The following is a 12,476-nucleotide window of genomic DNA, read 5'->3' as shown; positions in this document are numbered from 1 at the left end:
ACGATCCTCCAACCTTCGCATTTCGCGTGTGATGCTCTACCAATTGAGCTACCGCGGCGCCGTTTCCCCGTCCACTTTCTTGGGTATTTATGTTTTCTTGTAGAACCCTTGGAGTGTTAGCCAGCGCCACCACTCACAGACCTTGGCGGCAGACGTGGAACACCCTTTCTGCCGCAGGCGTCACGAGAACGTGATCTTTTTGGGTGAAGGCAACCGGTCAATAAACCCATGCATGCTACCTGAAGGCCTTCAGCACCTGTCGCCTTCAGCACTGACACCAAGGACAACATAGGGGAAATTACTTGTGCGTAATAGATGAAATAAATTGAAATAAATGAAATAAACATTTTATTTATTACGCACAAGTAATTTCCCCTATGTTGTCCTTGGTGTCAGTGTTTGTTGGCTTCTTATGATATGACAAATAAAAACGGGCCCCTTGGTTAACCCCCTTTTTTTTTTCGTTTATTACATAACGAGGGTCTCGAATCCGGCGACATTGATGCCTTCAGGTAGCATGTGTGGGTTTATGGACCGGTTGCCTTCACCCAAACAGATCACGTTCTCGTGACGCCTGCGGCAGAAAGGGTGTTCCACGTCCGCCGCCAAGGTCTGTGAGTGGTGCCGCTGGCTAACACTCCCAGGGTTCTACAAGGAAACATATATACCCAAGAAAGTGGACGGGGAAACGGCGCCGCGGTAGCTCAATTGGTAGAGCTTCGCATGTGAAATGCGAAGGTTATGGGATTGTTCCCCAGCTGTGGCAAGTTGTTTTTTCATCCACTCTCATTTCCATTGATTTATCGTTGCTTTATTTCATTTATTAAGCCCAAGTAATTTCCCCTATGTTGTCCTTGGTGTCAGTGTTTGTTGGCTTCTTGTGATATGACTAATAAATGTAGGACCCCTCGGTTAACCCCCTTTCTTCTCGTTTAAAAAGGTAATGACTGTTATTTGGGTTATAACGTAATCTATTGCAAATTAATTGGGGGTTTTCTGAACTATATTTGATGGAAACTTCACTCCGGCATATAAAAACGTTACTATGGGCTTTGCATCATATTCAGCATTTTGAAGTATCAAACTCAGCCTATCAAAAATAATAAGCTGGGCTTTGTGGGGCTAATATGTGTCCTTGTTTTTGTAAACTGTAAAACCGTGTTAACTTGGACTCAGTTAATTCGAAATCCTGGATAATTCTAAAGTTTTCTGCGGCCCCGTATTTTCGAATGTAAATTTGACCGGATAATTCGAACCGGCGGCCTAGGCCAACCCGGTTAATTCCAAGGTTTCGGGTGCTATGCGGCAACTCCCGATCCCCATTTCACCGCAAACCCGGCAAAGCGACGGCCATTCGGAGCCACGAGGCAATGCCACATAGCAAACGCGATTATTTATAGCCGAAGTGCCCGACCCGTAGTACTGCTAGCAAAAAAAGTCCGTCCACGGTACGCCCTGCGCACCGCCGAAACACGCGCCTGCAGAGGAGAAGACGTGCTTCACTGCAACGCAGCGGGCATACCTGTTTTTGTCACATGCTCTCGTCCCCCACTCCGCACGCTCCTCGCAGTCGCAGCGGTCGCAGCGTCAGCACGTGTTCCGTGCCACTTCCACTGGCTGCCTTTCACCCATTCTCTCTCCGCGCCTGCAGCGACGTGTGTGCACACATCGCCGGTCTGCGCCGTTTACTTGTGTGCAGTGGTTAGGGGTGTTGCAGCTAGCATGGTGTTCTTTTTCTTTTTTCTGAACTGTGCAGAAGGGCCAGTGAGCGAAGATGCCAAAGTATAAGACTTTAACACTGGGGTAGAAGCTCTGCTTGATCCAAGAAGCAGGTAAAAACACTTGTTCCAAGACCAAGTTTGCTGAAAGGCACAGCGTGTCCCTCTCAATGTTGTCCACAATATTGAAGAACAAGTTGAAGGTACTTGAGGCCTACAGCAAGACATATTCTTCAAAGCGGTTGCGAGTACGGGCTCCCACATACCAAGATGTGGAATCAGCTTTACTTCGCTGGCTGCAGAAAGCAAACGCAGCCCACCGTCCCATCAATGGAACAATACTGCGAGGAGAAGGCCAACGACTTGGCTCGACAACTTGGGCACGAAGAGTTCAAGTGTAGCAATGCAGGGTTCAGCCATGTTAAAGAGCGCAATAATTTGACCTTCGTAGCCGTCTGTGGCGAGAGCGGCAGCGCAAACGAGAGCCTCGTCAACGACTGGAAGAAACACACGTTGGCTCCATTGCTTAGCAAGTACGGTGCAGACGATGTGTACAGCTTTGACGAGGTGGCCCTTTTTTTACAAGATGCTGCCCACAAGAATGTTTGCAGCGAAGGACACTGCAGTCAAGGGTCGAAAGCAGGGCAAGAAAAGAATTACCGTTCTGTTTGGCGCGAACTTGTGCGGCAAACACAAGCTGCCACTACTCGTAGTTGGAAAGAGTGGGAAGCCTCGCTGCTTTATATATGCACGGCTGCCACCAAGGGATGAGCTTATCTACCAGCACAACAAGAAAGCCTGGGTCACAGGTGCAGTATTTGAAGATTACGTTCGGCAGCTTGATCGCAAGTTTACGGCCACAGGCAGGAATGTACTCTTCGTTGTTGATAATTACCCGGCGCATGGTGACATCCCACACCTGAAAGCTATCAGGATGGTATTTCTTCCTTCGAACACCACGTCGATCTCGCAGCCAATGGACCAAGTCGTCATTCACCACACGAGGAAGATTTACCGCCACCACCTGCTCAAGCGCATGCTCCTTTGCTACGACAATGACATGGAGTACTCCATCGACCTCCTTGGCGCCATACGTCTTATTGTGTATGCATGGAAGCAAGTGGAACCCACTTTGATCATGCGGTGTTTTGAACACGCTGGCTTCTCGAAGGAAAGCACTGTCGATGCCAATGCTGACTATTGATGTGCACTTGATGAAGAAGGAGCCGAGTGTTGCGACCACATCAATGCACTCTGCGTAGAGGATAGTGAATCCGGTGCAGTCGGCTTCGCCGAGTATCTGAACTTATCAGCAAACGTGCTACTCAGACTTGGAGAGTGAAGCTACCGCTGATGAAACCATTTTTGTTGAGTGCCACGGTGGAAATTCCCAAATGTTGCACGTAGTTGGCCAACTAGAAAACATGACCCTTGGAGCCTCAAGCTACACGACGCGGCAAACAAGCATCTCTGATTACTTTAAGTAATCCAAAGATTGCCAAATAAAGGTAACACATTCCTGCAGCAAAATTTGTTGCCTGGGTTGTATATTTTTGTGTAGTATTCGTTTAATTCGAAAATCCACTTAATTCTAAGATATCTTGCTGTACCAATGACTTCGAATTAACAAGGTTTTACTGTATTTGTAGAACTATTCTTTTTCTCTCAATAGTTTGTTAAGCAGGCTGGTCTATTATAGCAGATGCTTGTAATTTCCAATTTTTTCTTATGTCTTCTCTCTCTCTTCGATGGTGGTGTTTGAGTGGGACCAGATTGTGTTGTTTTTAATTGCGTTTTCTTGTGAGCCTGTTACTCTAAATTCTCCCATTCTTTCCATGCTAATACAAAGTACATTATTGTAGTCTCCTGAGCTTGCAAATGGAACAGTTGTGAGCTCAGATGCGCTGATCTTGAAATAAATTGTGCCTTAACCACCTCTGCACTGTTTAATATATTAACCTGACTTATGAAAACAAGGACTTACAAATCAAGGTTAATGATAAAGAGAACAAATTAACCTCCACACACATGTAATCTGCTTGTTTTCAATGTTTGCTTTTCAATATTTGCTTGAGAGTACATTTGTTGCTACTGTGTGTAGGACTGCCTAAAGTAAATTTAGGAATTACTCAGTGGCTGACATGATTGTGTTAGTTCACTCAGGAATGCAGGTCACACGTGTGGAGAACAGCAGTCTTTTTTCTAATGAAATTTATTTGCAGCATTATAAAAAGTACATTAAGGGGCATTGATGAATCATTAGCAATACCTGCGGTATTCATACCTTTGAGCTTGGGAAATAAATTTGAAGGGCCTTTAGAACTACTTATACAATTGACTTCTGTTAATTCGACCTTAGTGGGACTAACAGAATAGATAAACTTATCCGGCCGGACAAGTTAAAGAGTATGCTGAAAACAAAATGATAAAACAGACTGCTGCTTTATTTAGTATTTATTTTATTCTAACGCCAGTGAATCTGACGCACATCTAGTTTTTATGGGTTCAAAGTAATAAAAGCACCTAGATCTAACAGACACTCGATTTTTTAACAAGGAAATGTAGCATTCCTCCAATTCTGGAAATCAGAAAAAGATTAAACCAGTGAAGTTTACCTTCACAGAATGTAAATCTATTTACATGTAATACCCGGTGTCACTCTCGGACAGCACTTAATGCTGTCTCTGGACCTCATGTCCTCCGTTCAGTCCATTGCATATTTGATATTACTCATCTCTCAAACGACTCCACAGCAACCACAAATGGGATGGTGGCCCATGCTTAGAGTGACCACTTCGCTAGTAGTTTGTCCTTTGACGCACGCTATTCTCCTGAACACCAAAAACATGTGATGCAAATTTGTTGCCACTAGTTTAGCATGTAAAATAGCTTAGTATAATAAAATGAGCTTTCGTAATCAAATATGAAAAGTGGCTCGTCATCGTCGTCAACCTACATGAAAACATTTTGTCACCATGTTGTGGCGACGATGGCAATGAGTGTACACTGGCCCTCATGACATGCTGTCACAGGCGCCACAAATGCGGTTTTGGTATCATATCTAATTACACTGCATGTGCAATTTCGGCCCTGTTATTTAGAAAAATGTTTGTGCATTAAAATTGAGTAAATACAGTAATTATTAATTGAGAGCTGCCATTATCGCTTCAATAGCTTCCTAGGGCAGGCCAAAAAATAGGCATTTTTGCCAGGAGACTTGTCTTCGACGTATTCACTGTCCCCTAGCAACACTGAAACAAACACTGCAGCCTTTGGAATCAGGATTGAGTGTCACCATTGGGTCACCATTGAGGCCACCATTGAGGCAAGGCAGGTTCGTGTTTACCAGTAAAGTTCTAATTATCCAGTGATGGCCCATTTCGGTATCGAAATAATTAGTTTTAGTCCATAGAAATATATTGGCAATGGCTAGGACCTTCTGTCTGGGATCGAATTAACTGATAAATCTAATTAGCTGGACTTGAAATAAAGAAAGGTCACTGTATATAGATGCCCTCTTACAATTTCTTTAAAACTAGGGTGCGCCATTCCAGATCATGAAATCGAGCATGCTATAGTGTATAATGTACAGTTCAGAAACTGCACTGGGTACCTAACATAATGTTATATTGATATCTACATGCAGGCAGGTTGTATTTAAAGAAGGCCCTTTTTTTTTTCTTTTTTTTTTAATGGAAGTAGTACACTTTAGCAACCTGTGCTTTACCAGGCTTACAGTGTGTGCATTATTTTTTCATGTGTTGTTTTTGTGTTTCATGCTACCTGATGGCCCACACTCTCATGTTTCTTTCTTCCATCCTCTTCTAAGACCTAATGAACAACTGAAGAACTTGAGGCAGAGGTAGTCAGTGTAGAGAAAGAATTGCAGCGTAAAAAGAATAAAGTGTGCAAATTAAGCCTGCCTCATCATCATTCAGCATCATTAAAACATGTAAGTTGGCCGTGGTATGGTATGTTCTTTGTGAATCCTCTAGCAGATCTTATGTACACAGCTCTCTGAAAACAGTATGCAAGTATTGTTCACATCTGAGTAGTCATCCAATCTTTTTTCATCCTTCTATCTCCAGAGCATGTCAGCTACCAGCCAGGTTGTGATCGAGAGAGACCACATCATTTGGAGCTTACCCTCATTCTCCCTCCGGCAGCAGAGACAATCGTGGCATATGAATTTGAGCGAGCCTTCCTCAAATGGACCGAATACCCTCCCGATGCCAACCATGGCTTCTATGTTGGGGCAGCTGTGCTTAGTGCCCTTCTGGATGAACCTGTTGCCAACTACAGTGGTGACATCTCACTCTGCCCCAGTCTGAGGCACTGGTCAGTAGTAGCACTTTCACAGTACTTGTAGCGCACAACAGCTCTGCTTTGTGCCCTCTTAAGCTATTACCATTGTAGCTTGTGGTTGCTTTTGTCTAAAGATTGCAGCATGTATGCCTTTGTTTTTAGTTATCTTGCGCTACTGCTATCTATGCCTCCGTTCACTGGGAATGTGTGTTGTAGTGTTACCTCCAGGGCCATAGAGGAAGTATTCGTAAAGGCACCCTGCAACACTTTAAGACCACTATTTCTGCTTTAGGTCTTTTCTTAGCATGTCAAAGAACTAAGAGCAAAAGAAATTGTGGTAATCAATGCATATAAACCCAAGTTATCAGTCGCAGAAAGTTAAAATTACAAGAAAAATTAGAGTAACCTACAACTTGAATTGTCGCAGTTCTGGATGCCACATTTCACTCTCTCATGACTTGGTACGTGTGGCACCTAATAGCTGCGGGGCATGGATGTTATGTAATGAAAATTAGCACACCATGGTCGCCAAGCCTGCTCAGCTTGTTGACAGCATTCGCAATTGGGTGGCACACGATCCTATCTCGGAGGCCATGGCAACACTTTTATGGTTACAACAGCTTCTACTAGGCAGCTTGTTGCACGCCATGTGCTCGGCATGTCGACACGTTGTTGTCATGGTTGCAACAATTTGCTTATGGCTGCATGATAATTAGGTGATACTTAAAATGCTTGTAAAATGTAATGCCATAGTTTTTTTACAGTACTCGCAATATTATGAGAACGTAAATCACACAATACATTTTTTACCAATGATGGTTCCACACAATGATGTCACATCCATCGCAAGAATTGCATGAAATCGCTGCGTCATGATGCTGCTATCGGTGCCACCCGACAACCTTACTTGGAAGCGTTGCAGGACCCCTTTAAGCAGGAGAAACAGCACCATCTCCTGCATCCCAATATAGTCACAGCACAGGGCACAGTGATGAGCCACCATCTGTTGTATGAAGTTTGCTGGCATCAAAAGGTGGCATATGTTGAGCATGCATGCTAGTTCCAGGTCATCCGCCACCTGCTGCTCCTTCATATCAAGGGAGGCGCCTATTTCTTGCACTTCTTCCTGCATCAAATGTTTAAAAATCATTATGATATGGCTGTCAGTTAAAGGGCAACGTTTTTTAAGTGTGAAATGTATTCACCAGAGTGTGCGTAGCTGCCTTCTTTTTGATTGGTGCTTTACAATGACTTCATTACGGGCTATGTTGACAGTTTCATGTTAACAGTACATACTATCAGTGCAAGAAAAGAAAGACGGCTATCCACGCACTGATAAATACCAGATTATATATGCTTAAAACAAGAAAAATAATACTGTTAGTTTCCCTGTAACTGACATTCATTGCATAATTAAGGCGTTTGAAGCCAACGGAGAACTAGGTTACGAGAAGATCCTGACAGATGCCAAACTGTTACTTCCATGATTGAGGTAAGACAACCACCATGTCAGGTGTAAGGTATCTTTTGCAATAATAAATTAGGGTATTTACTGTTTTTATTAAGTTACTTTTATTTAAGAGTCACTGCTTAGTGTTTTTGCTCCATGCTTTAGTTGTGTTAAGTGTTCATAGCCACTGCTTGTAACTGTTATCTCTGAGCCAGGCAATAGGCCACATATTGTTTAACACCTTTGTAGGTGTTTGTCAGTGAGGATAACACTAAAAGAAAGTAGATGCATTGAGTGTTCTTTGCCTATTTCTATGTGTTTTGCACAAGTGTCTGCACAAACCATCATAATTATGGAAGTTTACGAAAACAGATGAACCAGTGTCTGCAAGGCATGAGATAGCTTGTCACGCCCTACCCTTGTTAAATCAATTAGAGCATTGTCTTCAAAGGTTATCTACCTGCACACTTACAGAGCACACAAGTGAGTGGCTTTGTGGCTTCAGCAGATGTCGACTCGTGGATTGCTACTGGTAGTTAGTTGCACAGGCTGCATGACATGTTATTCGGGTGATATCTACTAATAACTGTTGCTCAAGCATGTGTCACTCATGCTTTTCTTGAAAGATGTGTATGAAATTCTAAAAATTTTGTGAAGCATATTTTTTTAAACTTCCACAGATGAGCATATAGCCAATCTGAACATGCTTGAAGCACCATGTGTCGTTCTGCTGCACCAGAAACCATACATTTCCTCCTCGCCTTGTGGTGACATCGTTGGGCTGCCTTAGAGTGCTAGCACTGGATAACAAATTCTACTCCTCAGTACTTCTTTCTCTGTACCTTCAGTTAATGCAGCAGTGGTGCTGTTTGTGTGTTCCTCTTGTGTGTCACTTAGTACCTTGCACACTGTTGATTTAATTATGTGCCATCACCACATTGTATCAAATCAACCAGCTTCACAAAACATTTTCTTTATTTCTTGTGTACAACTACTATTTAGGACATTTGCTAAACGTTTTGAAGCCACTGAGTGTGACTGGTGCTCGTAATAAGCCACTTGATGGGACACATATGCGGCTTTCAGTGGTTTAAAGCCCTAAAGCCTAAGAAAGACAGTCCTTCTCAATCTCTTCAGATTATCAAACATGCTGTAAGAGCCCCAATGCAAGGCCATGTGGCAACTCTTGTCACTCACATGCTGGCTTTGAAACTTCCAGCAGAGAGTGTACAAGAAAGCTGGTGCTGTCACACAGAGTGGACAGTAATCAGAACTATTTTACAGTTGCTTACTTGTACGTTATTCCTTCCATATAATGATTAAGTAATATACTGTAAGTACTCTTGGAGTACCTCACTGTAGTGATGGGTCACAGATCACTTCATAATGTTTGCACTGTTTTCCCATACCAATATGCGTGAAGTATGTATAGTATGTATATATGCTCTTCAAAGTATGTGTCAGTGCTTTCCTGGCCCTCATATTGTATCCTGCACACGTGTGAAGGGTGCACTTTCTTAATTGCACATTGTTCTGACAAGGGTGCTCTATAAGAAAATTGTCATGGTGGTTAATTGTTCATTCTGGGATTTTATATGCCAAAACCACGATATAATTATGAGGCACGCCGTAATGGGCGACTCCGGATTAATTTTGACCACCTGATGTTCTTTAATGTGCACCCAATCCACGGTACACGGACATTTTTGTATTTCACCCCTATTTGCGGCCACCACGGCCAGGTTTCGATTCTGCACCCTCGGTCTTAGCAGTGCAACGCCAAAGTCACTACACCACCTTGGTCGATGGTGGTTGTATGTATACATTTAATTTTTCAGTATTACTGGAACAGCATCAGCATTTGACGCAAAAGATGGTCCAGGAAAGCAGTTTGTGCGCATCTACACTGAGACCTTGTTGGTATCCCTGCCTACACCCGACTTCAGCATGCCATACAATGTCATCTGCCTGGCATGCACCGTAGTTGCTTTGGCATTTGGTCCCATACATAACATAGCCACCAATGCGTGAGTGGTATTTTCTTATTCATGTTTTTGTGTACCTAACAAACTGTGTTGCTTGCTGTGTTGCTTGCTTAGAATGATGGATGGTGTCATAATGCTAAGTTATCACGCCTAAAAAGCTTCAAAAGTTCATCTTTGATTAGAATTGCCTTGAGGACTTTTGTCACAGATCATTGGCCATTTCTTTATGATGAATTCATTGCATAACACATCTCTTGCAGGATGTGTATCATTGTTTATGTCATGTTGTTTTCATGGTTTATTCTGTTTCTCTTGTCAGCATCAAAGCTACTGTCACTGAATCTCACATTCTGTCTAAAACCATATGAAAAGTAGGATGTGAAGAATTAGGTTTATGGACATTTGCCAGTGTCATATAGTTCGTAACCTTGATATTAGGCGCTCTGTGGAAAAAGAAATTTTCACTATTACTTTACACAATGTAAATTCTGGAGTATCTATTGTAAAATATTTTTGTGCTCACATCTAATGCCATCTGTCTTTTTAGGAAAACATGCTAGCTAGACATAAAACCATGACAATCAGATTCCACCTACTTTAAGCAGTAATTGTATGGCTGCAGTAAATATGATGCTTGTTTTTAAGATAATATTACTGGGTGTTTCTTTATGGTGAAGATAAAGTCCTTGTACAGTATGTCTAAATACCTATACTAAAGTACTTGCTATGTAAAAATATTTCGGTTCTTTATAAGCTGGTTTGATCGTCCTGAACCTGCTTGTAAGCATATATCTCTGCTGTCTCTGCAGGCTGACCATTGTTGAAGCGAAGAAAGGAAGTGGGGGACTGCTACGGCATTTGGCATCCAAGGCAAAAGGATTGTTCCATAAAAGCTCTTCAGAGAGTTCTGGAGGTGGCGACAGTTCTGATCAAGACAAGAAGAACAAATAACTTAGGCTTTGATTATTTATATTTACTAATTACCACTTTTGTGTGCATATTTGTGCATGTAACCTGTGCATAAAATGCTACACAAGTTCAGTTACCGTGCTAATAAATTTTGCTTTTGTTATCGTTCGGTGTTTCAGTTGTCGCAGGGCAGGCACCAGGTGTTCATTGTACCCTGCTACTATCACCTTTGTGAGCAGCATCACTGGTGGCAAACGAAAAAACAATATGCCAGTGGTTTGAGCCAAATTCATGACTTTGGCATTATGCGGAGGTTGTGTGTTCAGCCCCTACCGGCAGCAAGTGCACTCTTTGTGCAAGTACTCATCAACGGCTTGAGTTCAATACAAATATTATAGTTTATGACTAGTAAGGAATGCAGAAGTGCCTCCCGAAAATGCTAAATGTGCCTGCTCTTCGTTTGTCCATTACTCAGGTAACAGTTCCCTTGCAGATGTTGTCAATACAAAAAAGGAATGCACACAAGCGCATATATATGGGAAAGAGCAGTAGGCACAAGACTAGCACTAACTCGCAACTAAACTTTATTTGGAGCATACATTTAAATAAACAAGGGAGGTGCGCAGACCGTACCGCACATGAGAGGCCAGAAATATCACAGCCGTCATTCAGTGCATACGTAAAACCAAATCAGAGCATTCTTTCTAGAAACATTTATTCATTGCTGTGCAACCACCTTCTCTCTTACCTCGATCCTCTTCCGTCACCGGCGGCCACTTTTCCGAGAGTGACTTAAATTGCTTAAAGGGACACTAAAGCGAAACAACAAATCAGTTTAGACTAATGAAGCATTGTTTGAGAACCCTGCAGGCAGTCATTTCAAAAAAAATAGTTTGATTATTACATGAGAAAATGAAGGTCCAAGTATCAGTATTTGAATTTCACGCCGAAACCCCAGCGCCAGTACGTCAGTGTGACGTCAGGAATCCCAAAGTATGTTTTCGCATTTGGGCCGCGTTCGCTGAATAAAGGTTCCCGAAACTTGCCATGTTTAATATTTGGTTCCTTTAGAACACATTGTAGTCAATCTGTACCGCTATATATAATTAGTAGGCCCTAGAAAATGCCATCAAAATCCGAGACGTCACAGCCACCAGGTGCGGGAACTTAAGTAGGCGTCACCACCTGTATTTCGTTCTTGCACTTTTTCTGGCTTAACAAACGTCTTATCGTTGTAAGAGTGGTGTTTTTGGTGTTGTAGAACGGTAATTTACTGATGCAGAAGAAATCATTTTTCACTTTAGTGTCCCTTTAAGTCGTGACAGAGGCGCTGGTGCGGGCCAATCGGCGAGTGCACTCTCCTCCCACCATTCTCGCGCTGCCCTTTCCTTCCAACAAGATAACTGTCCAATGCCCAACCATGCCAAAACGGTAGCCAAAGAAAGCTATTCGCTTTAACAGCATTTCTCTGTGCTGACATGTAGTGATGGGCATACATTGCATTGCAGTGATGGGCGTACATTGCATTAAAATGGAGCCTAGCTAGGAATGCTCCGCCAGTAAGATCAAGAAACCCTAACCTAACCTTATATTATAGTGACAACCGAAAGGGCGTACCTGGCTTTCCGAAGTCCCGTTACGCTCTGGAAAGCCGCTAGAGGCGCTGCCGCGCTCTTTCGTATTAACATAGGTAGGATATTAGGCAGTATAATAGCAAGAGCTTGGTGGCGCAACCCACCGCCCCGTTCCAAAGGGGACGCTCATAACATCCATCCATATTGCAGCTCGGACGGCTGGGCCTGCGCTGATGCAAGTTTAGCAAAATCGGTCATTCATTGCCCGATCATGAGTAATAGCACATGTAAGATGAGTGTGTCTAGATTCCTTAGCTGCGCATGTGCAGTAGATTATCCTGGCCATGGTTAGACGGCAAAGCATGAAAAGTCTATGGACTGTGGGATTTGCGAAAACCAAATTGCAAGCATTTTGTGACTGCAGCCAGTAAAATCGTACAGCACCATGTTGGCATATACTTTAGTACAGGCTGTAAATCTGAATACTATACTGTATACCTCATGCCACATTCTGTGCAGTCCTTTGAAGAAGGCA

General features: G+C 42.9%; 2 protein-coding genes and 1 long non-coding RNA gene across 3 annotated transcripts in view; 2 read left to right on the top strand and 1 right to left on the bottom strand.

Annotated features, from left to right (window-relative positions):
* The window catches only part of PIG-T (phosphatidylinositol glycan anchor biosynthesis class T), a 28,703-nt gene extending 18,171 nt beyond the window's left edge, over positions 1 to 10,532 (top strand). The window contains exons 9-11 of the mRNA XM_050193643.2: positions 5,807 to 6,056; positions 9,312 to 9,500; positions 10,268 to 10,532. Of these exons, the coding sequence (XP_050049600.1) occupies positions 5,807 to 6,056; positions 9,312 to 9,500; positions 10,268 to 10,409 (581 nt within the window). The 3' untranslated portion in view covers positions 10,410 to 10,532. The remainder of the gene's footprint in view (positions 1 to 5,806; positions 6,057 to 9,311; positions 9,501 to 10,267) is intronic.
* Positions 1 to 12,476, top strand: part of LOC126545717 (uncharacterized) — a 502,749-nt gene that overhangs the window by 184,800 nt on the left and 305,473 nt on the right. The window lies entirely within an intron of this gene.
* Positions 1 to 12,476, bottom strand: part of LOC140216290 (uncharacterized) — a 56,965-nt gene that overhangs the window by 640 nt on the left and 43,849 nt on the right. The window contains exon 3 of the long non-coding RNA XR_011892969.1: positions 6,931 to 7,149. This is a non-coding gene — a long non-coding RNA (uncharacterized lncRNA). The remainder of the gene's footprint in view (positions 1 to 6,930; positions 7,150 to 12,476) is intronic.

The sequence above is a fragment of the Dermacentor andersoni genome, chromosome 1 (genome assembly GCF_023375885.2).
Source record: "Dermacentor andersoni chromosome 1, qqDerAnde1_hic_scaffold, whole genome shotgun sequence".
Taxonomy (NCBI): domain Eukaryota; kingdom Metazoa; phylum Arthropoda; class Arachnida; order Ixodida; family Ixodidae; genus Dermacentor; species Dermacentor andersoni.
Note: the sequence above shows the minus strand (reverse complement) of the source record. Positions and strands in the feature narration are given on the sequence as shown.